The 26,039-nt window shown below is 38.0% G+C and overlaps 2 protein-coding genes across 3 annotated transcripts in view; both read left to right on the forward strand.

Annotated features, from left to right (window-relative positions):
* LOC127658540 (signal transducing adapter molecule 2-like) overlaps positions 1 to 7,107 on the forward strand; it is a 22,633-nt gene extending 15,526 nt beyond the window's left edge. The window contains exons 8-15 of one of the 2 annotated variants that reach the window (XM_052147881.1): positions 1,031 to 1,125; positions 1,220 to 1,302; positions 1,405 to 1,492; positions 1,964 to 2,018; positions 2,111 to 2,267; positions 2,474 to 2,613; positions 4,677 to 4,874; positions 5,016 to 7,107. In XM_052147881.1, coding sequence (XP_052003841.1) covers positions 1,031 to 1,125; positions 1,220 to 1,302; positions 1,405 to 1,492; positions 1,964 to 2,018; positions 2,111 to 2,267; positions 2,474 to 2,613; positions 4,677 to 4,874; positions 5,016 to 5,028 — 829 coding nt within the window. In that variant the 3' untranslated portion in view covers positions 5,029 to 7,107. The remainder of the gene's footprint in view (positions 1 to 1,030; positions 1,126 to 1,219; positions 1,303 to 1,404; positions 1,493 to 1,963; positions 2,019 to 2,110; positions 2,268 to 2,473; positions 2,614 to 4,676; positions 4,875 to 5,015) is intronic. The other variant, XM_052147882.1, reaches the window with a different exon arrangement.
* A 409-nt stretch (positions 7,108 to 7,516) lies between these two features.
* The window catches only part of LOC127658544 (voltage-dependent L-type calcium channel subunit beta-4-like), a 34,369-nt gene continuing 15,846 nt past the window's right edge, over positions 7,517 to 26,039 (forward strand). Inside the window, exons 1-2 of the mRNA XM_052147891.1 lie at positions 7,517 to 7,579; positions 8,687 to 8,770. Coding sequence (XP_052003851.1) covers positions 7,517 to 7,579; positions 8,687 to 8,770 — 147 coding nt within the window. The remainder of the gene's footprint in view (positions 7,580 to 8,686; positions 8,771 to 26,039) is intronic.

A 26,039-nucleotide genomic window follows, 5' to 3' on the forward strand; every position in this document is an offset into this window, starting at 1 on the left:
CTTAGTTCTTCTTATGTTGGCTTCTTGAGCATCAATAATTGTTTGCACCTTTTGTAATAGTTGTGTATTAGTCCCTCAATTGTCAACCTTTGCATCTCATATAGCCATTGTTGGGAAGAACTCAAATATGCAGAAGATGCTGCAAAACCAAATAGTTTTACAGTAGTTGGGATTTTTGTCTTAAGAAAAGTGGACATCTTTACTGCTCAGGACAAAGCAAGGATTCATGAACAATTATTGCACAAACAGTCATTGATCATCTAGAAAGCTGTACACCATATTAGAAACCAAGGGAATGTAAACTTCTTAACAGGATCATGTGTGCAAATTCAGTTACTATTTTGTCGTGTAGAATATATGTGAGGATGTGTTATGTCAAATAGCTTCGGGGCAGAACTAAATAAAATTAAAAAGCAGTTTTTATTGCATTTTGTTTTTATTTCACATTCTTTAAATGTTCTTTAGTTGGTCTTAAAAAGGTCTTAAGTTTTAAATTTAGCTTCATAAAACCTGCAGAAATCCTGTTTACTATTTAGGCTAATGCTCGTCATGTCAGCACATTTTAATTAGTTTTAATGTTAAGTAACTTCCATTAAGAACAGGCTATTAGGGTTGCTCTGTTGGTCCTGCACTGTTCATACAATTGTTTTCAATAAATATGCCTGTGTTCTCTAACGCTGATTTTTTGAATGCATTTCATATTCTGTATTTAATGTAAAATGATCGTAAAACCAGGTAAGCACGTCACAGATAAATGCCCCTTTTCAGTGGAATTTAGTGTTGTTGGAATAGATTAAGTATTTTAAATGGGTCACATAAACACAATATTTGTGTGTGTTTTCTGAGGGTTTCTTAGACTATTCAACTACTTGAACCAAAATGTACGTTTATCAGTGAAATTATTCATTCCGCACATTCCTAATATATAGAAGTATTATATAAATAAAATCCCCTGGTTTTAAATATTACTCATCGACGTTATTAAATCACATGTTTTCTCTGACTAAGTGATGTTGCTGTTATCCAACAGTGATCCAAACTGGTGGAAAGGAGAGAACCATCGAGGAGTTGGGCTTTTCCCATCAAACTTTGTCACCACCAACCTCAATGCTGAACCGGAGCCTGGTAATACACTTTCTAGCATGGCCTCTTCTACAGGAACAAAAAAAAATTCTACTGAAATTGCACATGCAGATCTCCTGAATTCTCTTTCTTGTAGAAATGTATGTGGAGAAGACAACAGTTCCTGAGGAACCCAGCGTTGAAGTCAAAGCTGAACCTGAGCCCGTCTATATAGATGAAGTGAGTGTCTGAAAGTAGTGTGGCAAACGGGCTCATAGAAAACATAAAACAAAGGCTTTTTTCTTTGTATCTCATGTGGATTGTTGTCTTGAATCTCTACAGGAGAAGATGGACAGAGCTCTGTACCTGCTTCAGAACACAGACCCTGCAGATGCTTCACCTGATGGCCCAGAATTGGTCACATTAGAAGGTACTGGGAAGACCCTTCTTTAGCTCAGGGTGCCATGTCTTCTCAGAACCGTGCGATTGCATTTATTTGACATGCAATCAGAAGGTTGTAGGTGCAAACCCTATAAGGAACAAGCCATCCCTCTTGGGTCCTTCATCAAGAAACTTAATGAAAATTAAAAGCTGTCATTTGCTCATACTCATGTTGTTCCAAACTTCCTGTGGAACACAAAAGGAGATGTTGGTCAGTGTTTTAGTCTCATTCACCATTCACTGCATACAATGAAAGTGAATGATGACTGAAAGAGTCATTCTGATTAACATCTCCATTTGTACTCTATGAAAGAAAGTCATACCGGTTTGGAACAACACAAGGGTGTGTAAATGACAGAATTTTCATTTTTTTTTTTTTGATAGAGCTATCCCTTAAACCCAGGATACTTAAGAGAAATTGTCTTTGAATAAGCCTAAAATTTTATAATTTTTTTTCCAGATGCTTGTGAAAAGATGAACCCAATGATTGACGAGAAACTGCAAGAGATTGACAGGTTTGTTGAAATCCTGTTGTGAAACATCACACTTACACAAAATCAAACTCCCTGCATTCTCAGTCTTTGTATTTCCTCCCACACTCTTGCAGGAAGCATTCAGAGTTATCAGAGTTGAATGTGAAGTTGTTGGAAGCTCTGGAGCTGTATAACCAGTTAATGAATGAGGCTCCAATGTACGCGCCATACTCTAAAATGCAGTCCCTCCAAGGCACTTACCCAGCAGCCCCTCCACCTCTCAATATGCAGGTTAGCCATTTACGTTCAATAAAGAACAAAGTGAAAGTACCATAAAAATGTCATAAGAAAATTTGCTTCTATGTGTTTTGCCTTGCAATGTTCTTGGCTGACTCATGCTCTGACAGGTGGGCCAGCATGGCAGCACTTAAGCACAATGCTTTCCATAATTATTTTTAGATGAGTTAATTTACTGTTTTTCTTACTTGCTCTCTCAGGGTTATCAGCAACCTGGAGCCTACATGTCCTCTGGTCTTCCACAGGGATATAGTCTAAGTGTGGACCAAGCTGGATCTCTCTCTTCCATGCCTCCTACAGTCAATTCAGCAGCCACCAGCCAGCAGCCTCCCTACATCAGGTAATCAAACACTCAAAGGTGTTAGTAACTCCCTAAGAAACTTTTACCAAACATCCCTTTTTGTTGATCGCTAATTTTGTGAAAGCTTGATCATTCTGAGAGTGGTTTTGTAAAACTAGAGCTCATGTATCTTGTAGAGCATGGAACCAAGGCTAAAGTCATGGGTTCAATTCCTAGACAACACGCATACTAAAAAACATTAATGCATTGAATGCACTATAAGTTGCTTTGAAAGGGTCTATTGCTTTTGCACTAGAGCTTTTGTTGCTGATTCGAGTCGCTTTGATGTTAGAGTTTGGCTTGTTTCTTTAGTATGAAAGCGGTTATGGTGTAATGCATTTCTCTTACAGTACCTGTCTGTCTCTGAATTAATGTTCTTCATAGAGCAGCCCACATTTCTCGCATCTCTTGCGATGTACCAGGATATAATGCCGTTCTTTGCGTAGGATATTTTTTGTTAAATCTAAAGGGACAAATACTTGAATAACACATGAAATTAGTGTCCTCTTTTGCTCCAGTGTTCATTATCTAGCTACAATTGTATACCGCTGCTGCTAGTACTAAAGATTTAGGTTGGGAACTGAGAACCGGTTCTTATTCAGAACTGGTTACATTTTTTTTTATTATTGGAACCGATTGATTTTCATTACTTTTGGTTCCGTTTACAGTTCTTTAACTCCCATTCTTTCGCTGATGTGGACGGAGCATGTACTGAAATACTCTGCTTAACACCGCTGCTAAATCAGCAGTACGAAACATACGTGCAACCAATGTAGTCCGATTCCCTAACGAATGATCTTATGAACAGATTCTTTGGAATCTACAGCATAAAACATCCTACGTGACCAGTGCAGTCCGATTCCTTATCGACTGACTCTTATGAATCAGTTCTTTTGCATCCAGACCTCTAAATGAACGAAGAATTGTTACTGTGTTACGAGGCTTGTGAGATTAAATCTGAATTATTACTGGATGGTTGTTGTCCTTAAAAAGTCCTCTATAAACACACATTTTGCAAGAATCTGTTCTGTTGAAACATGAAATGGTCATTTTGTAACAGGCTTCTAAGGGCAGTAAAACCAGTGAGAACTGTCTTTTTATTTACTAATATTTCTTATTCAAAAGTACTACAAGAATCATAATGGAACCTTTAAGGGCCGAAATTGTTACATTTCTTAAGATTCACATTCTTGCTCACTGTGGTACTCATACACATAATATAATACAGTAATATACACAATGAACATTATATCAAATATTATAAAAAAAGATCTGATGAAAATGTTTTGAACGCATCCACTAAAAACCTTTGAGTAAAAGGGGCGGCTGTGGCTCAGGTGGTAGAGCGGGTTGGCCACTAATCGCAGGGTTGGCGGTTCGATTCCTGGCCCACATGATTCCACATGCCGAAGTGTCCTTGGGCAAGACACTGAACTCCAAGTTGCTCCCAATTGCAGGCTAGCGTCTTGCGTGGTAGCTCTGCCATCATTGGTGTATGAGTGTGTGTGAATGGGTGAATGAGTCACAGTGTAAAGCGATTTGAATACCACTAAGGTTAAAAAAAGCACTATATACTGTAAGTGCAGACCATTTACCATTTTAAAATGTTGCCTAGTGGCATTAAAAGTAGGACATTCCAGTAAAATGTATTTTATATTCACTGGTGTCTTAAAAATATCACATGTTGGTGGCACTTCCCCTTTCAGAGTAATTCTGGAATGACCAATATGGCATCTTGTGTAAACAGTCTGTCATGTCTACACTCAAATAGAAAACTTGTGAAAGATCTTTCATTGGTCCAGTTCAGACTTAAAAGTACAATGTAAAAAGAGACCTGCATGAGGAAGGAGTAGATTCAAAGTCTTGTTTGCACCAAACAATCGAACCAAATGTAAAATCGAACTTAAAGGTGCATTTTCTATTTAGCTGAAAACTAGTTGAGTCGATGCATCATTTTAAATAATTTCCAAAAGTACTATGAATAACTGTTTAAAAGTGTAGCAATTAGCAAAAAAATCACTGAGTGCACCTTTTATGTAACTCTGGTTTGTTTTATCTGGCAGTGGCCATATGAATGCACAGTACATGAACCAAGCACCTGGAGGCACCGCCACTTATCCACCACAGATGGGTGTGGCTATGGACATGTCTGCCTATCAAAACACAAATCCTGGTCTGCCTCCAAACTCATATCAAATGACAACCCCAGCCCAACCTGTCCCTCAACAGCAACAAGCAGCCTTCTACCAGCAACCCCTTCTGTAAGGATGTGTGAAAGATCCAACTCTACAGATTCCAAATTCCAAACAGTGAAATGACATGGAGAGTGTTTTCCTCTCTCCTCTATATTGATGACAAGTAGTATGCAGAGGTTTTACATTTGCCGTCAATTGTTTTTGCAGGACAGAGATGTAATCCACTTGAAAGGAAGCAAGCACTTCTCTCCCAGTTATTAACCTGATGAAGTAGTTTTGAGGAATGTTTTGGATGCATCACACTAACCCATTACATAATTTTTGTCATCTAATAATCACCAGCATATTCTTTATATTTCTGATTCTGAAACTGATACAGATGGTAAAATGCAAAAAGAGAGAATTAATTTGTAATGGAACCTGGCATTACAGAGAGGAAATTATAATTCCATGGATCACCATATCTGCAATGAATTTATGTGCCAAGACTCGGAGCACTTGTAGAAATTCCTGCAATCAGAATGGCAGAACTATGGGACCGATTTAGGGGGGCAGCATTAAACTGCAGTTGAAGCCATTGCCATTGGCTAGAGACTCAAGTAATGTTCTTAAATTCCTTCACCGGCTTTGCTTTTGATTTCTATGAATCAAAAGTCATCACAGATGCAATTAATTTATGGTCCATCCATTTGTTTCACTGTATAATGATATTTGTAATATGCAAGTGCCGCTTGTGTGTGCATTGTTGGGAGTTTGCAGTTGTTCGACTTAATGTAAGCTACAATATCATTTTGATCTGGTCTATGATTGATTTCCTCAGCTGGAAATGATGAATTTGTAGTTGTTTACTTCTTATGTATGTGGGGAAAAAAGTAGTTTTATGACAACCTCTAACTAAAATTGATAATCCCTTTAAAATATAGACAAAATTTAACATTCTTGTAAAGGTGGAATTATGTAGTAAAGTATAGGCGAGAATTGTCTTTGTTATTTTCTTAAACTGCTTGATAAAAGATGTAGTAAATTTAGATGTTAAATATCTGGCTTTGTCTGTATTGCACCTTAACTTTATAAACATTTATTTACCACCAGATGCCTTGTTCTTTTGAGAGATGGAATAAAAGTAGAGACCAATTCTAAAGACTTAATTTCAGAAGATGCTATATGTTTGTAAACCTATATGTTATAAGAGATTTAGAGGGAAATCTGTACTGTACTGTCAAATTCCTTTTGTATTCCTTTTCACAGTGAACTCTTATAGTCTTCAGATAATAAAAACTACCTGTGTTTTAAGGTTGCTTTTCTGTATTGAAGACTGTCCAACATATTCGCAAAGAATGATCTCTTTGAAACTGGCATGAGCGGTGCATTCGCTAAAACTGATGTAATTGTTCTTGTAAAGATGCAGGTTATTATTAAGATATTATTAAAATCTTGTGCACTGAAATTGTACACTGGATCAACTTATTCTAGTTGTTCAGGGCATGGTTTGACACAATTTTTATTCAGTTACGCATAGCCTCACATGTGCATCCTCTCAGAATCTGATAAACAGGCAGCCACTGCTGTGAATGATACAGATTTTAATTGAGAGGTGTCCTTGGATGCAGCTAAATATGTCCTTTGCTAATTCTCCAGACTTTATCCTAAATTCTTATTAAATTGACTAAACATCATAGTATTATCATTAGAATTATAACTTAATTATATGGGTCACTTTGCATTATTGTTCATTTTACAGTGTAATTAGAAAGTATTGAGTGACAGAAAAGAGTTACTACAGATGCAAGTCATGGATTGGATAGTATAAAACTATTTTAACTTCCACTGTCAAACTCTAAACATCCAATTGAATTTCCAGAGGAATTTATAAACATGATATTTTTGTTGCTGTTGCTTTGATATCACATTTGCCTATTACATTTGCACAGATTTTGTAATAAAAGTGGCATTTAATAAAGATCATATAGAAACATAATATATTTCAAAAGTGTTGCCAACTAATAGGAGATATTGTATTTTTCCTTTGCATTTTATGGGTCAATATACAGTAAAAAGTGTAAATATAGTCTAGTGTATATATTTTTGTAGATGTTCTGTTCCCTCTTGCCACTTTGTAGTTGGGCTTATTTAAAGGAAAATAAAGGTTTTGATATTTTCAGTGGGCTTACTTTTGAAATATCATGCAAATGTGTGCACGTTCAACAAAACTGTGTCTGATTTGGTATACTTTAAAAGTTTGATGGTGAAGTCAAAAAACAGTTTCATGTTGCATATAACTTGTGATTAAGTTTCATTTTGATTAAATGGGGATAATCCATTTTTAGAGTGTCTCCCATTTATGTTGAGCTGTTTGTAAATACACTTTGCCTTTATTGTATAATGATTAATTTATTAAATAAATTTTCTATGTAAGTAACATGAACACATTGTGTGTTATATCGTACCGGTAATATCTGATGATGACCTCTGATCAGCGGTTTACGATGTTACACTAGTGGTGAGCACGCTCCACTGCATCCGCACGCGACAGCTGCACACACTGCATCATTACCAGCGCAGCTCAGCGCGAGCGCACACAACAGTACTCGCGTCTTCGGACAGTGGACTTCACCGCGAAGCTGGAGCAACCCGCTCAATATCTTCCGTCGAGCCAGTGGACCGGGACCGAAAGGCAACCACCACCCTGGACAGATGAACTTGCGGAAATGTCCCGGCACATCTACACCCGACACGGGATAGGCGAAGGTGTGCAGAAACAGATGTTTCAGGTAGGAATTCGATCGAACAGGTTTTATCGACGTTATTTTTTTTTTATTATTAGGCCTATTATGTAGTTATAAAATAGTTTATAAAAAACTTTAGTGGTTCTAACTCTTAAAAAGAAGGGGGCTTAGGTTGTGACTTTCTTTGCTTGATGCAGGGCAATAATTTGCCTCTTCTGAAACACAGTATTAATAACAAATAACAAGTATTTTACTATATTGTATCTGATGGCAATATGGTACTTTGATTCATAATATAGTGCTGAAAGATAATATATTCATACACCATGGTATTTATAAGCTGCTCACTTATGGTATTCCCATGGTACTTTTTGTTAGTGAAGTATAATGTAGGTTTTGCTCTCTGGATGTGTGTGTGTTGTTGTTTTTTTTTTAATGCTGTGCAGAATGTTCCCTTGTCCCTTTTTAGCATTTGTTTTTATTATTTCACACTAAGCAAGACTTATCATGGCTTATATGTGCTAATGTACTAATGATGCTAATGATCAATGGTTGTCAGTTTGATCCATTGGTCTTTAATTAGGCTGCTAAATAATTAATGTTCTCATTGATTTCCCTGTAAAGAATGCATGACCTGACCCAGTTTCTAAGAGTCAGTGCAGATGCCGATTTTTTTACTGTCCACTTTGTCGTTTTTTTATGGAGCAGATGTGATCTGCCAGCTTCCACTATATATTTTAAGTGCATGCTTTTCCCTTAAGGGTTTCTATGCAGTAAGACTGCATTGCGGTCAGCCAAACTGAAGGGCAGTTTTGCCTGCTCAACACATGGCCTTGTTTTCAATGTAGAGACGATGCAGAGTTCAACTTTTTTGTGATGATGTACAAAACAGTGAAGATTAATGTAAGTTCACATTGATGAATTGCTGAAGTGCTTTGACAGTGGGTTTGCCTCAATGTTTATCAAATATTACATTATAATAGCTTCTGTATCTGTTTGAACACCCATGCCAGAACTTTGTAAGGGTATCCGCTGAGACCTCTCTGACAGTGTTGTGGTGGCATACGTATGTGGGTGTATGCATGTATTTGAAGGTGCCCCTGTTCTGCTTAGAGGAGAGAAAGTGATTAATGTCTTGTTCACTTGCTGCAGGTGAACAGAGGCACCTACTCTCGGCGCAGTCGACTGAAGAGGTCTGATGGCAGCACAACATCGACAAGTTTCATCCTTCGCCAGGTAAGAGGGGAAAGCAAGAAGTGATCATTGTAAAGTTCCAAAATCTACAAACGGCATTGTCAATGGGTACTACGGCATATTTTCATTTTTCAAATGTTTATTAGTATTGTGAGTAAATATGGCAAACAAGTGCAAAATAAGTGTTTGTTTAAATTCAGCAATTTTGTGTACATCTAATTTAATGTCAGTAAATTGTATTTTTATATAGTATCTGCATTGTATTGACCAATCCTGAACTCTAGATATACTGCAGGTATCGGCCATAACACATTTCACATTGATCAATCAACCACCAGAAATGATTGTACTGTACTCTATTTCATATTTCATAGTTTTGCTATGAATTGTTTACTCTTTTGTTCGAGCTTTAGTTTCAGAGGGTATCTGTGAAGGACATCTTGAAGCATTTTTATCAGTAAATCAAATTCTTTGTGGATAATACAGTTTCCATTTCTCATATGCCTAATAATTATGTAAAGGTCTTACATGTATGTTACGGTTAACAAATACTTTTTATAGGGGCTAACAAGTTCTCATTTATCAATAATGCACACATTTCTAAATGCCAACGATGTGTTTTTGACAACAATGACTGAATGTTTTTGAACCTTGGAAGATTTTAAAGGAGACCTATTATGCCCCTTTTTACAAGATGTAATATAAGTCTCAGGTGTCAACCAGAATGTGTCTATGAAGTTTCAGCTCAAGATACCCCATGGATAATTTATTATACTATGTTATAAATGCCTCTTTTTGGGTGGAACCAAAAACATGTTGATTTCATGTGTGTTTCTTTAAATGCAAATGAGCTGCTGCTCCCTGCCCCTTTCTGGAAGAGGGCTGTGCCTTTACAGCTCCTGCTTTGGATACTACAGCAACAACAAATCAGAACCAATATGACTGACAGCATAAATACCAGAGTTCAGCCATATATGTATGAATATATATACAATGGTAACTTTAGCTGCATTAGCCGTGGAATCAGCTAACAAGCACATTCGGAAAGGCGATTTGCAAAACATTCACAAAATATAAAGTGCGATACTTACATCTTCAGGATATAAAGCTGGAACACGAACAGTTGGTACTGATCCAAGCTTGAGAATAAAATTTCTGGAAAATCCTGCTTTATATTGACACTCATTCACAAAGCAATCCGGTGTCAAATGATTTGCACAAACTTATACACATTTTTGTATGTTTTGGGGCACATTTCCTTCAAAAACAAAACTTGTCCACTGCGTCTTCAGTGGCTCTGATGCCGGGAGTGCATGAAGACACTTATGTTCACTTTTCCAGCCAACAATAGAACACTTATGAAGCTTATGAATCTGAGACATTTCACACACAGTTCTTCTCCCTGTATCTGCTCCAGCGTGGAAAACAATGGCGGACTGTGTGGCAATCACACAGGGGAGAATCTATGATAATAGGGTGGAGTCAGTCACCAGTCGTGGGCGAGGCCTGCTCAAACTTGACGTCACTTTAGAGCAGAAACGAAAACCATTAATTTTGAGACACTGATTTTGATTAATAGAAATATAAGAAAGAGGAGTGGGTGGACTTTTAACATTGTATGGTGGATGTGTACACACACTGCTGACTCACATTTATGTAAAAAAAAACATGTAAAAGTGAATTTTGCATATACAGTGCATCTAGAAAGTATTCACAGTGCTTCGCTTTTTCCACATTTTGTTATGTTACAGCCTAATTCCAAAATAGATTAAATTCATTATGTGAATAATTTCTGAATGCACTATAGGTCCCATTCAAACTCATAAGTTGTTAAATCTTTGCATAAATAATCATTTGAGTGGAAGCTGTTCATATGTTGAATCAAAGGTCATTGCTTGTGCAACATGTTTCAATTTGGCATCTTCATGCCTAATTCCTGCACTAGGCTTAACTTATTCAGTTCTCAGTAAATAGTTCAACATGAATTTTCAAAGAATTATACTACTGCACAGCTTTTGAATGGGTCATTTGGTTTCCAAGCAACAGATGAGTCCTCACTGTCATCAGATGAATATGAATTGCCTTAACAACTGTACATGTTCAGCATTTAGCTGAGGTGATATTAATTATTCATAAAATAAAAAAGGGTTTTAAATCTTTAAGCTCAAAATATTCTTTCAGTACATGATATCTGAAATGTCATCAAAAGTGCTGAATGTTCCCTATAATAGAAATATGGACTATGTAATCCTTGTTGTCAGATCTAATAGGCTTTTTAAGTTTGCAATGAAGAAGGACGTTTTTCAGAGGAAACCAATTACCTTAATGCCTTACAATGTGACATTATAGCTGTATTGCTGAGCATTGAATGCCATTCTCTACCGAGCTTCTATATTGCTAAACACTATGCCAATAGCCTTGTATATTAAACAGGGACTGTAAACGGTTCACGGAACAAAAACTGAAAATGAGCACATTTTTTGTAGAGCTTAAAAACAAAAACAAGCTAGTTTCTTTGCAGAACAGAACCAAAAAAACAGGATCGAAATCCCTTTCAATTGTTCCGGAGTGAAAACATTATTTTTAAATGCTGGTAACTAGTTAATAACTGGTTAATTTTGTTCTTTTCATGAAACCAAAGACCAAAGGGTTTATCACTGTAAATCTTCAGAACTACACCAGTTCCTTTTGTCCAAATAAATGTAGGCTTCTCTCTTTATTGTAGAATATAAGCAAGCGGTTTGATTCTGAAGGAAACGGCTAGTTAAAAAAACAATGAAATCAAATATTATAATAATAATTCAGACCGCAAAAAGTGATATTTATTCTGAACGTCCCCACATGCTGTGCAGGAGACTTGAGGTGGCCAAATGAATATTTGAAATATTTTTGAGAATATATTTTATATAAATAATACATTTATTGAAAAGTCATTACAGTACTAAGCTTGATATGCTTTCTGTCCAGAAAATTCTCCCACATGGGAAATAATATAATCGCTTATTTTTGTTTATTTTGGGTGAGGCAAGTCACTTATTTTGAGCTTGATTTTCCAAAACAGGTGCCTTGTTTCTATTGTCAGATCTTAAAACACTGCAACTAGTATATTACCCAACCTTAGCCCAGAGTACTGCCATTTTAAAAGAGCATTATTATCCAAAATTTTAATTAAGTTACCAGATGAGTTGCCATACAGCAACAGAGGCTAATGAGGAAATCAACATGATCAGTGTTCTTACCTCAATCCTTTGCACCATTATGTGACATGCTTCTTCAAAACATCAACTACTGGCCATGATGCTAAAGAAGCACTCATACATTATTTATCATTGTTATTTAATCTATTCTATCATTTGTAGTAAAAAGCGTTGGGAGTAATTTGATTACAAAGCAAGTAGTTTGTGTAATTTAATTACTTTTTAAGTACAAAAAGTAGTTTAACACATTGTATTTTAAATTATTGTAACCAGATTACAGTTTCTTACTTTTATTTAAGTTCATTACTTTTAGGTACATAATAGTATTAATTTTGAATACATTTAAAACATTAATTTTGACAATACGTACATCTGTTGTGTTTTCTGAAGGACGTGCGTCTTGCAATGAGTCATTGAAAGGGAGAAACGCGTAGTGTTGTGTGTATTACTTGTGTGCGACTTGTGTTGCTTGTGTACTTCAGCTCATTGGTAAATCCAGTCACCTAATGTTCGCAGTCCATATGCAGCAGTCTATCTCCAAATGGATTTAGAATCTAGGTCTCCCCTGAGTCTTGGGAATTCAGTATTTTGACTGACTTCCAGGACTCTATTTCTGGCTATAGAGGTGATTTCACAGACAAGACCTTCATTCAGGACACACTTCTGGGTCTGCTTATATAGATATGAATTGAAATGTGATCATAAGTAGAAGTTGGTTGTGTTCAATTTTCTCTCACTGCATAGCACACTCAAGCACCCTCTAAATCTCAGCTTTAGATAGTACATTTTGTTTTGCATAGCACATTTAGTGTTTTTTATGGTGTGAGGCTATAAATACTAATTCTGGAAAACAAAACTGCACATTTCCAAGACTGATTTGTATAGAGAGGCATTGAGAGGACATGTCTTGCTAAACCTCTAAGTGTCAGAGAATATGTCTTAGCACTCTGCTCAAATGAAGTGAGAAAATCCACGGGTGCTGAAAACCTGCTGAGATCAAGGTTAAAGACAAGACTTCAGGTATTAATCTTGTATATAAAAACGATGAACTGGCTTTGAATTTACAACTGTTTGAATCTGAGACTGAAATGTTTAAAAAGATGGAAAATAATTTGACCTAGCCATTAGAAGTATATTTATTATTCCATCATAACACATTTATAATTCCTGAGTGTCTGGAGCATATATAAATTATTAATCCCTCTGGTATAGGTCACATGGCTAAACTGTTTAGTTATTAATTTATTCCATTGCTTCCCCGCTGTATTTATTGACCATAGGTCCCAAAAATGCTCAGAAGAAATGCGCAATTTTAAAATGTCTCTTAATTCGATGAACAAATGTTAACATACATTTTTAAAGATTTCCCTTACTAAATGTTTGAGAAGGAAATAATGGGCTTGATGATCACCCTTGCAACAAAGAGGGTTCTTTGTAAAATTATTGCAACAGTTCAAATATCAAGTAATATCATTTATATCTATAATTGTAAGATTCTATCATGATGGGGTTTTCTTTTCATAGATGCAGATTTTATATTTTTAAGAAAATGTGTTCATTACCACAGTATATTTATTTTGAATAGTTTCGAATATTCACATTATTGTGGGTTGGGGTTGGCTCTTCTGACTTTGTTATGGGTTATGTGTTTTGGTTTGTTTGGGTTTGCCTTATAGACAATTGTATAATTTTATGTATAAGATTTGGTTAAATTATGAATTTATCTTGTCATTGAATCTAAAATACAAAACAATATTGCATATAATGATTTTAAAAAGGATATATTTTCATTTATTTTCTAAAGATGAACTCAGTATAGTATTTGATATCTTAGTGGGGCACGTTGCAGATGTGCATTCTAAACTGCAGGGGGCGGTGTTTGCCGGAGTTTTGATACTCAAGAGAGATGTGAATAATTAACTGCTACACTGTCAGTTCATTCCATGTAATTAAATGAAAAGATCTGATTAATCCTGGTTGTCATATTCTTTCAGTAGCTGGAATGAAGGGAAATATAAATCAATTACAGAATTAGGAATGCGTCACAGAGATACATGTCTCCATGGAAATATGTCTTATATAGTGTGTTATTTTATTTTGTTTGTCCAGACATGTACTTTATGGATGCAATTATGAATATGCTTTAAAGTCTTAAGGTTTTCTATTTATATATTAAGATGTTGTTGGGAAATATCTATGCATTTGGTAAAATACAAATAAATGATAATTTATTAAATAAGTTATTTATAAAATTTAGCCAAGTGATATATACCAGTGGGATAAATAATTGATATAATATCCCAATGCTATGAGGTTATGTCTGGTTATAGCTATGAATTTATATGCTTTTGTCCCATTGACCCCAAGATGGTGAAGGTATTTTATAGCCTGTCTGTGCTCATTGGGGCTGTAATGACACAAAGCAGTGGTACTGATACTCATGTCTGGTTCAATACCCTTATGCCAAGCTTCTGTTTTATGAATGGTGTTCATGTTTCATCATTCACATCTCCCATAAACTGATGGTTTGAGTGATTTAATGAGGGGATGAAGATTTAGAGCCCTGTATGTGTTGTTGTTGGTAGTTGTGCTTTGATGATAACAAAGGTGAAAAAAAAAAGCTTGTAGACTTACATTGATGCAAGGACCCCAGTCATATCAAAATACCAGGATGTCATAGAGACTTAAATGTTGGCTCTTTTGACTTTGGGTTTACCAGTGAGTAAGTACTTAGAACCATCCAGAACCAGGTTTGGGGGGTGTTACTTTTAAAAAGTATTCAATTACAGGTTACTGAGTACATTGTCAGGTTCCTGTCACTTTTGTCAGTTTTGTGGCTGGATCCTGACACCCATGTCTGTTCCTTTTTTTTATGTGAGCACATGATTTCTGTTTGTATTGCCGTCAGTTCTGTATTCAGTGCTAACCCTTTCAGATTGCCTGATTATTAGTTCCAGGGCCGTTTCTAGCTATAAGTTGTATAAGTGGCCGCTTAGGGCCCCCAAGCCACCAGGGGCCCCTGCAAAGCAAGGTAATTTTTTTATTTCTTTTTTATTTAATTATTATATATATATTTTTAAATATACCAAAAGCTGTGAGTAAGACTAAGACAGCTGTTATGGCTCGATTAGACAGCTTTAGAGAGCCCCCTTGTGGCCGAGAGGGAAAGGAGAATGTAACTGCAAGGAGAGAGTTGTAGCTTGATGTGACTTAAAGTGTTTGTTCGTCATCATGAAGCACACCTACAAGTCGGGAGCAGAAAAAAGTAACAGGAAGAGGAAAAGAAACACAGCCGGACCACTGGTAAAAATGTATGTAATGGAGTCACCTGGCTAGATGGTGTTTGCTCGTCATCATGGGTTAAATTGCATCAATTAGTTGTTTTGCAGTGTGTCCTGTTTTTCAAAGATTTTCAGACATTTCTACTAGCTATATAACTAAGGTGTAGACATTGGACATAGTGTAGTTAGCCAAGATTAGCTCACAGACTCGATGCTATCTTCTTTACACTTAGTTAGCTAGCTAGCTGATGGTAGTTGCTGCAGATGGTACAATAAATTATTCATTCAACCAAATTTGTCTTGTCTGAATCATTTTCTGGTGCCATATTAAAATATTTAGGGACATGAAAGGCAGCTGGTAATTCAGGTACACACAAATTCTTGAAACTAGCCATTTTGTATGTAATCATTATAAAAATCTGGTTTCTGTGTGTTGTGCCAATGTGGTATACATTGTTGCCACATCGCCTTGCTGACAAATGAGCACTGTAATAGTAATTAATTACTAATCTGTTTGTGAATAATTGTGCTAAAGAGAGGTGGGAAGTGGTTTGGAGGTGGGGGGTCGGAGTGAACAAAAATAGAAATGGTAAAGTAAAAGCACAGGGAAACCAGTGGTCAAGGAGTGGAATGCTGTCAGCGCCCTGCAGACCCCTTCTCCTCCTCCTCCTTTAACAGTCAACAGTAGAGAGCACTTGTCCTTTCTGACTGGAACTCCTCTTAGCCAATCAGAGCACAGCCTTGCTGCTTTGTCATCAGCATCTGATTGAGGAAGGCTCTGCTCTCATGCATTGTTTGTGGAAGCTGATAAAATACCAGGTGTCTGCAGCCTCTGGGGAGAGCCCCACTTCTTTATGATGTGATCAATCACGTTCCATTTTCATTCATACAATACGCTGGCTTCACGAGTCGAGAGGGCGGCTTCTGTCTGCTTTTCATTCCTGGTTTGGTGCTCTTTCTGTCGGCAAGGGGATTGTAAGAGAGCCTATCCCTGGAGCTTCCTTATCCCTCATTTGCATTTGATCATTAAGGAGATCTTTTGGGAATATCAAACCTCCATGTACGACAATTTGTACCAGCATGGATTCGAAGACTCGGAGGCGGTGAGTGGAGCTACGGTCTATATGTGTCGAGCCATTGTTGACTGGCTGCATCTTCATGGTCTTGTATATGGTGGTTAAATCCATGAATGCATGCACACTTAAATGCTCTGAGGAAGGCAGGGGGAATTCAGCTCGCAGATTGAATCTTTGTTCCACTGAGTGTTTTGGGGGAGGGGGAAGATCAGTGTGTGTATATGTGTGTGTACGTGTGTGTATGGTTCTGATTTCAGTGTCACCTCCACTCTTCCTCAAAACCACACTCTGTTCCAGTGATGCTTCCGGAAGAGGTGACCTGGGGAGAGCATCAGTCAGCAACCTGTTATTCTGTATCATTGAGCAGTCACTAATAATGCCACACTGCTCATTGTTCAGTCCCTTTTTGCTTGCTCACTATGTTGTTGTTTCTATTGGATATTGGATTTATTTACATACTGTATACCACATATTATCCCCATTCTGTGTTGTTTCATTACAGTGTTTATGGATGTTTTCCACTAATTGTTACCATAATTGTAAATTAAAAGCTGAATCTATTTTAATACACAATTTTGTCCTTTTTTTCCCAGTAAAAATATCTTGTCATTCTTAGATATATTTACTGAGGAAGCAAAATTGCATTAAATACTATGGCATTTTTTCAGGGAATATCTTGAATTACATTTATTTTCTTATCCCTTACTTTTTTAAGTATTTATCTTCAGTGAGGTTTATACTTTAAAAGGAAAACAATCATCTACCTGTGTGCCACCGTACACAAGCATCTTGGCAAAACCAAAGTTGTGAATTACTGCACAAGTTTTAAGTTGCAAAAAGTTTATGCTATTTAAAAAAAAATACACATAAAGACATAATTTTTTTTTAGAAATATATAAAAAATTATCAATATTGTATACACTCACATGAGATGAAGTCATTTCAGAAACCCAATAAAAGCTGTTTAACGTTATAAGGAAGGTCGCCCCCTCATGGACGCTGACATGTTGACAGCATATGACACTGTGTCATGCAACTGGCTCAGTTACCACTTCTAATAATGGCAATAATAATAATTAGACCATGCTTAAACATAAACGTACTTGGAAACAAAACAAGCCAAAGCAAACAATAAAACAACAAACACAATATACTTACTACAAACAATAATGGATCCCAAGTCAACAGTTTAGTCCAGAGTAATCCACCAGACAGTCTGAACAGAAAGGGTGCAAGTGGAAAGATAAAATGTCCAAACAAGAGGTTCATGCTGGAATCATAAAACAAACCGCTACTACCTGCTGCTCTCAGCGTGGATCATGGATAAACGTGTGAAATCAAGCAGCAAGCATGAGCACAAGGCAATGTTCAGCTGGCAGATAGCTCGAGAATCACTGCTGTATGGTCACACTCCAGCATTCAACAATGTTCGAAATTTGTTTGGTCTGAATACAATAATGTCCATTATAGGGATGTGTATTGTAAGACTAAAAAAAAATCACTAACTAAAACAAACAAAAAAGAAAAACAACGAATTAAAGCAGTATAAAACGGCAACACTTAGTAATTAAACTTCAAGTATCCAGGATCACAGGTGTCAGTATAGAGTCCAAAACCAGAGGTACTACTGGGACCGATGGGATGAGTAAGAGCCAGCTAAAATCCACAATATTGTTAGGATTAGGGTGGGGGCAGGGTTAGGGCATCTGCTGCCTGCAAGGAACAAAGAGAGGCTCCTTTGTACAGCGGGTGCTAAAATCTTACTGAATGCACCTTTAAAGCAGTATAAACCTTATGGTGTCATATGAATTGATGAGAACCTCAGATATTCTGAGAAAAGATCCAAAACCATTACATATCATAATGGAACATAAACATTCGATTGAGACAGTGGCCAGTTAATTTTTATTTCTCCATAAACCTTATGACAATAAATCTTAATGTTTTGGATGTATTGACCAACACCTCTTATGTCTATACATGTATTATTGTGTCTGTGGTTACATTCACACCACAGTTGATGCAAATCTGATTTGGATGTCAGTGATGCATATCTGAATTTATGCGATGTGACTAGTGTGAACTGCAAGTTTGATTTTTGGGGATTTTTATGCAAATCTACCTTGACATTTGTCATTTAATTTGATTTACTGGGACTCAGTGTAAATCATAAAATTATTAATGAATTGTTTTACAGAGAAAGGTGCAAATATATATTTGTATAAGATACACTGACGGCCAAGATTTGGAATAATGTACAGATTTTTATGTTTTGGAGGAAATTGGTACTTTAATTCACCAAAGTGGCATTCAGTTGATCACAAAGTATAGTCAGGACATTACTGATATAAAAAAAACAGCTCTGTCACTATTTGAAAAAAAGTCATTTTTATTGACGAAAAATATATTGTTCATAGTTATTTCTTGATATTTAATGCATTATCTAATTTGAATGAATGAAACCTTATTGTAAAAAGTGTAATGAAAATGTTTTCATCATGACAGGGTTGTTTTACTCATTCAGATTAGTTGAAGGGATAGTTCACCCAAAATTTCACTCACCCTTATGCCATCCCAGATGTGTATGACTGACTGTCTTCTGCAGAACACAGTCGAAGATTTCTAGAATAATAATTCAGCTCTGTTGGTCCATATGATGCAAGTGAATGGTGACCAGAACTCATAAGGTCCAAAAAGCACATTTACATTTATGCATTTGGCAGATGCTTTTATCCAAATCGACTTACAGTGCACTTATTACAGGGACAAACCCCCCAGAGCAACCTGGAGTTGAGTGCCTTGCTCAAGGACACAATGGTGGTGGCTGTGGGGATCGAACCAGCAACATTCTGATTAACAGTTAACAGTTATGTGCTTTAGCCCACTACACCACCACCACTCCATATAAAGGCAAAATAAAAAATAATCCATATGGTTCCAGTAGTGAAATCCATGACTCCAGAAGTGATTTTATAGGTGTGGTGAGAAACAAATCAATACTTAAGTTATTTTTTACAATATATCTTCAACTTTGACCAGCCCCGACCAGTAGGTGGCTGAATGTGAAAGTCACTTCCACACCAGAATGTGGAAGTAGAAGCATAGATTTGCAGTAAATAGGACTTAAATATTTATCTGTTTCTCTCCCACACTTATCATATTGCATTAGAAGATTAGATTCAACCAATTTAGTCGAATGGACTACTTTTATTTTGCCTTTGTCCATTTTGGACCTTCTGAGGTCTGGTCACCATTCACTTGCGTTGCGAGGACCTACAGTGTCACGGCTCTGATGAGTTTGTCGGTTTGTTTTGAATGTTTTGTCATTTTATCTCCCTCATGTCTCACAGGCACGGCCGGCATGCATGATCAGCATTTCCATGGGAAAACTGATTGTTCCCAGGGGAAAGCTGATCATGCCACTTATTGGCGTGCCGAGTAACACCTGTTCCCCCCAATTCACTCCATTCTAAAGCCTGCCGTGTTCTCAGTATCTTTTGCTAGATTGTTTTTTGATGTTGAGAACTAACTTCACTCTCTCTGCCTATTTGGTCCTGTCTTGTGTATCTGTTGGTTGCCTGCATGTTGGGTGTGTGGTTGCCTTCCAGTATTGCTGCGTGTCAGCTGGTCTTCCACGGAGGATACCTCATATCTGCCTGTATGTCGGGAGTAAAGTTCACTCATCTCTGCTGGGCATTGTTCTGCATCTCACTAAGCTTCAATGGAGGATTCAACTAATCTGTTCCTGACATCCTCAAAGCACACACTCTTCACAGATTGCCCCTTGCACGACTATGATGCGCACGCCATTGGAGATCGCTTCTCGCTGCTTCAGCCGGTGTCAGGATTTTCTACATTCCTCAACCCAGCGACTGCTCATTATTACTGTTAATAATTCCTTTGAACTTTTCCGCTGCTCTTGGTTCTTTTTGGCGCACTAGACACGTATGGACCCAGCGGAGGAATCCACTCTTCACTCCATCCTTTCTCAGCAGGGAATCTTGCTGGGATGTCAATAGGATCAAATCACTGCCTTGACCCGGGCTTTGGAGATGAAGGCTTTGCAGCTCACCGAGCTCACCTCCTTTGTTCAGCAGCTCCGCTTATCTCTTGATGCTGGCCCATCTCAGGAAGCGTCCTTACCAGCTCCGGCAGTCCCTCTGGCTCCTGGACGCTTTGAAGCCCAGCATTCCCCCTCCAGCCCCGTATTCAGGTGAGGCTGAATCCTGCAGCACATTCCCTGTGTTCCCTGTTCTTTACATTACAGCCTTCCACTTTCGCTTTGGATACAATGAAAGTGGCCTGTGTTTTTACGCTCTTAACAGAAGGGCTGGTGAATGGGGCACTGTCATGTGGGACAACAGACATCCCTGATGCGCTTCCTATCATACCTTTACCACGGAGGTCCGCTGAGTGTTTTGATCGCTCAGCTCAAAGTCGGGAGGTGGCAAGGTTTTTATCTGGACTGTCTCAAGGAGATCGACGAGTATCTGATTATGCAATTGAATTTCGTACCCTTGCTGCTTTTTGTGAGTGAAATGATCACACTATGTGGGATCGATTTCTGCATGGTCTTTCCAACTACATTCTGGATGATATTTATTCTTTGGATTTGCCTCCGTGCTTCAATGGTCCAGTTGGAAAGACCCATCACCACCCACACCCCAAGTGGTATGTCGCTGTCCATCATCACTCAAGCCACAAAGCTGGTCACCTTTGTCTCTGGGAATCGTACAGAGCAGTCACGGCTCTGGTGACTTTGTCGGTTTGTTTTGTATGTTTTGTAATTTTCTCTCCCTCATGTCTCACAGGCGCGGCTGGCAGGCATGATCGGCTTTTCCATGGAAACACTGATTGTTCCCGGTGGGAATGCTGATCATGCCACTGATTAGTGTCCTGAGCAACACATGTTCTCCCCTAATTCACTCCCTTCTTAAGCCCATCGTGTTCTCAGTAACTTTTGCTAGATTGTTGTTTGATGTTGAGAACTAACCTCACTCTCTCTGCCTATTTGGTCCTGTCTTGTGTATCTGTTGGTTGCCCACGTTCGGGTGTGTGGTTGCCTTCCAGTATTGCTGCGTGTCAGCTGGTCTTCCACGGAGGATACCTCATATCTGCCTGTGTGTCGGGAGTAAAGTTCACTCATCTCTGCTGGGTGTTGTTCTGAATCTCACTAAGCTTCAATGGAGGATTCAACGAATCTGTTCCTGACTTCCACAATGCACACACTCATCCTACGAACACACTCTTCACAGATTGCCCCTTGCGCGACTACGCCATTGGAGATCGCTTCCCTCTGCTACAGCTGGTGTCGGGATTTTCTACATTCCTCAACTCAGTGACTGCTCATTATTACTGTTAATATATACTTTGAACTGTTCCTCTGCTCTTGGGTCTGTTTGTCTCACTATCGTTCGTTACATACTGAGCTGAAAAATTCTTCTAAAAATCTTCATTTGTGTTCTGCAGAAGAAAGAAGGTCATTCACATCTATCTATCTATCTATCTATCTATCTATCTATCTATCTATCTATCTATCTATCTATCTATCTATCTATCTATCTATCTCATGTATATATATATATATATATATATATATATATATATATATATATATATATATATATATATACACACACTCACCTAAAGGATTATTAGGAACACCTGTTCAATTTCTCATTAATGCAATTATTTAATCAACCAATCACATGGCAGTTGCTTCAATGCATTTAGGGGTGTGGTCCTGGTCAAGACAATCTCCTGAACTCCAAACTGAATGTCAGAATGGGAAAGAAAGGTGATTTAAGCAATTTTGAGCGTGGCATGGTTGTTGGTGCCATACGGGCCGGTCTGAGTATTTCACAATCTGCTCAGTTACTGGGATTTTCACGCACAACCATTTCTAGGGTTTACGAAGAATGGTGTGAAAAGGGAAAAACATCCAGTATGCGGCAGTCCTGTGGGCGAAAATACCTTGTTGATGCTAGAGGTCAGAGGAGAATGGGTCGACTGATTCAAACTGATAGAAGAGCAACTTTGCCTGAAATAACCACTCGTTACAACCGAGGTATGCAGCAAAGCATTTGTGAAGCCACAACACGCACAACCTTGAGGCGGATGGGCTACAACAGCAGAAGACCCCACCGGGTACCACTCATCTCCACTACAAATAGGAAAAAGAGGCTACAATTTGCAAGAGCTCACCAAAATTGGACAGCTGAAGACTGGAAAAATGTTGCCTGGTCTAATGAGTCTCGATTTCTGTTGAGACATTCAGATGGTAGAGTCAGAATTTGGCATAAACAGAATGAGAACATGGATCCATCATGCCTTGTTACCACTGTGCAGGCTGGTGGTGGTAGTGTAATGGTGTGGGGTATGTTTTCTTGGCACACTTTAGGCCCCTTAGTGCCAATTGGGCATGGTTTAAATGCCACGGCCTACCTGAGCATTGTTTCTGACCATGTCCATCCCTTTATGGCCACCATGTACCCATCCTCTGATGGCTACTTCCAGCAGGATAATGCACCATGTCACAAAGCTCGAATCATTTCAAATTTTTTTCTTGAACATGACAATGAGTTCACTGTACTAAAATGGCCCCCACAGTCACCAGATCTCAACCCAATAGAGCATCATTGGGATGTGGTGGAACGGGAGCTTCGTGCCCTGGATGTGCATCCCATAAATCTCCATCAACTGCAAGATGCTATCCTATCAATATGGGCCAACATTTCTAAAGAATGCTTTCAGCACCTTGTTGAATCAATGCCACGTAGAATTAAGGCAGTTCTGAAGGCGAAAGGGGGGTCAAACACAGTATTAGTATGGTGTTCCTAATAATCCTTTAGGTGAGTGTATATATATATATACTATATGTCTTCTCTAAAGTGCCGAGAGGCTGTTTAATTCTTCATGTTTTGTGTGCAGGATAATTTAATACCCCTCAGCTAGTGTTTCCTCTGGAATTATATGGTGCAGCAGACAAATCATGGAAATGATGTCGTAAAAATGAAATAATGACAAAGCAGCTTAGATCTGGTTGCCTGTGATGATCTTAATATAGCCTTGTGGTCTAATTGTGTCGGCCTCTCTTTTCTCCTCTTCCCTTACAGCCTATGAATATTAAAGCTAATTGAGGGTTCAAATGTCTACTCTTCATTTCAGTGTGACATCCTGTTTCTCATATTTATAGACTTAATAATGTTCCACTGTTTTTAGCATAATTGTTCTTACAAACTATTTGCTCTTTCATATTTGGAACAACTTTCTAATAAATGTAACAGCACAAGTTCCAACTTGATCCAATGGTCATACTGCATCTAAGCTTTTTTATTATAGTTTTTACAGTAAATGTTCTAGAGAAGCAAACAGAAATGGATTTGTATGAATATGTACAAGAGTGTCAACCGCATCTAATATTGTTTTTGTTTTAGATGTTTTTGTTTTGTGCTAAAATACCATTTGATTGGATGCATGACCTTTGATATCAACTAAAAATAAACAGTATGGGAAGCATTTTCTCCTCCTTTTTTAAAAGTTGATTAGCCTTTTAATTTTACTATCTAAACTATGCACGATTATATGGTTAGTTCCATTTTGCTATTTAGCATTGTTTTTGCCCTGCTTTCCACAAATCAGACCTGCAATCCATTTTTGGGTTGCGACCCACCATTTGAGAACCACTGATTTAAAGATCAATTTAGCCAATAGCTTAACAGATATGAAAAGTACCTTTCAAGGCTTACAGAATGTGATGCAAAGCTTTCATCAACATCTCTTTTTATGGTTAAGTATTTGCTTTCATCAGATGTGACCCTAAATGGTATTGTCCTCATGCAGTGTTGTGGAGAGATTTATCAGCAATTACCACTAGCAAGCATTGGTCCTCAGCCCTCGTGATTTATCTGCGTGTTTTCGCACTGGAGGATACATTTTCACTGACCGATTAATCTGCTTTTGTTTTCAAAAATACACAGGACAAAGATTCACAAATGCTCTCAGACCCACTGGCATCACATAAAAATTTGCATGATGTGTAAAATCTCTAGAGATAAGCAGAACGTGTGGCTTGACAAACCCAAGCCCACAAACTTGACATGGTTACATAATGGTGTACGTTCTGAAGCAGAGTACATGAACATTGGCCTTTAGTTCTTGTTTGTTTGTTTGTGTTTGTGTGTGTGTTTGTTTGTTTGTTACAGTAGGTGAGCATTCAGTTAAAAATATAGGTAATATTTTAACCTTTAGACAAAACTTGTTGAACATTTAATTTAAAAATCAAAGGCATTAGTTCCTCCGTTTGCTGCTATAACAGCTTCCATTCTTCTGATAAAACTGTCCACTATGTTGGAACATGGCTGTGGAAATTTGCTCCCATTCAGACACAAGAGCCTCATTTAGGTCTGGCACTGATGTTGGGAAGTGGGACATGGCCCACAGCCAGTGTTCCAGTTAATCACAAAGGTGTTTGGTTGGGTTCAGGTCTGGGCTTTGTGCAGGCCAGTCAACATCTTCCACACCAGACTTAATAAATCATGTCTTTTTGGACCTCGCTTTGTTCATGGTGGCATTTTCATGTTAGAATAGAAATGGGTCCAGAACTGTTGCAACAAAGTTTTAAGAACACAATTTTCAAGGATGACATTGTGTGCAGAGGCATTACGCTTTGTTCTCACAGAAACTACTGGAACAGCCAAATGCTTTAATTAGAGAGTGGTATATACATACTTTTGGCCATAATGCGTACTTGATGCGCATTCTTGTGTTTCTGTGGCGGTAAAAACCCTTAGTACTTAAGGGTGATAGAGTTACCTTTAAAATTTTGTTTCATAAAACCGGATGTGTTACTTACTTGTTCAGCAATAATTTCTAAAAATTGTTGCTCCAACATGACAAAAGTTGACTGGAAAGAAAAAAAAGTCACAGTAGAAGTGGATGATTCACAATAATGTCCACTATAATGCTAAGAATGCAACACATACACTCACCTAAAGGATTATTAGGAACACCTGTTCAATTTCTCATTAATGCAATTTTCTAATCAACCAATCACATGGCAGTTGCTTCAATGCATTTAGGGGTGTGGTCCTGGTCAAGACAATCTCCTGAACTCCAAACTGAATGTCAGAATGGGAAAGAAAGGTAATTTAAGCAATTTTGAGCGTGGCATGGTTGTTGGTGCCAGACGGGCAGGTCTGAGTATTTCACAATCTGCTCAGTTACTGGGATTTTCACGCACAACCATTTCTAGGGTTTACAAAGAATGGTGTGAAAAGGGAAAAACATCCAGTATGCAGCAGTCCTGTGGGCGAAAATGCCTTGTTGATGCTAGAGGTCAGAGGAGAATGGGCCGACTGATTCAAGCTGATAGAAGAGCAACTTTGCCTGAAATAACCACTCGTTACAACCGAGGTATGCAGCAAAGCATTTGTGAAGCCACAACACGCACAACCTTGAGGCGGATGGGCTACAACAGCAGAAGACCCCACCGGGTACCACTCATCTCCACTACAAATAGGAAAAAGAGGCTACAATTTGCAAGAGCTCACCAAAATTGGACAGTTGCCTGTCCAGTGTTGCCTGGTCTGATGAGTCTCGATTTCTGTTGAGACATTCAGATGGTAGAGTCAGAATTTGGCATAAACAGAATGAGAACATGGATCCATCATGCCTTGTTACCACTGTGCAGGCTGGTGGTGGTGGTGTAATGGTGTGGGGGATGTTTTCTTGGCACACTTTAGGCCCCTTAGTGCCA

The sequence above is a fragment of the Xyrauchen texanus genome, chromosome 18 (genome assembly GCF_025860055.1).
Source record: "Xyrauchen texanus isolate HMW12.3.18 chromosome 18, RBS_HiC_50CHRs, whole genome shotgun sequence".
Lineage (NCBI taxonomy): Eukaryota > Metazoa > Chordata > Actinopteri > Cypriniformes > Catostomidae > Xyrauchen > Xyrauchen texanus.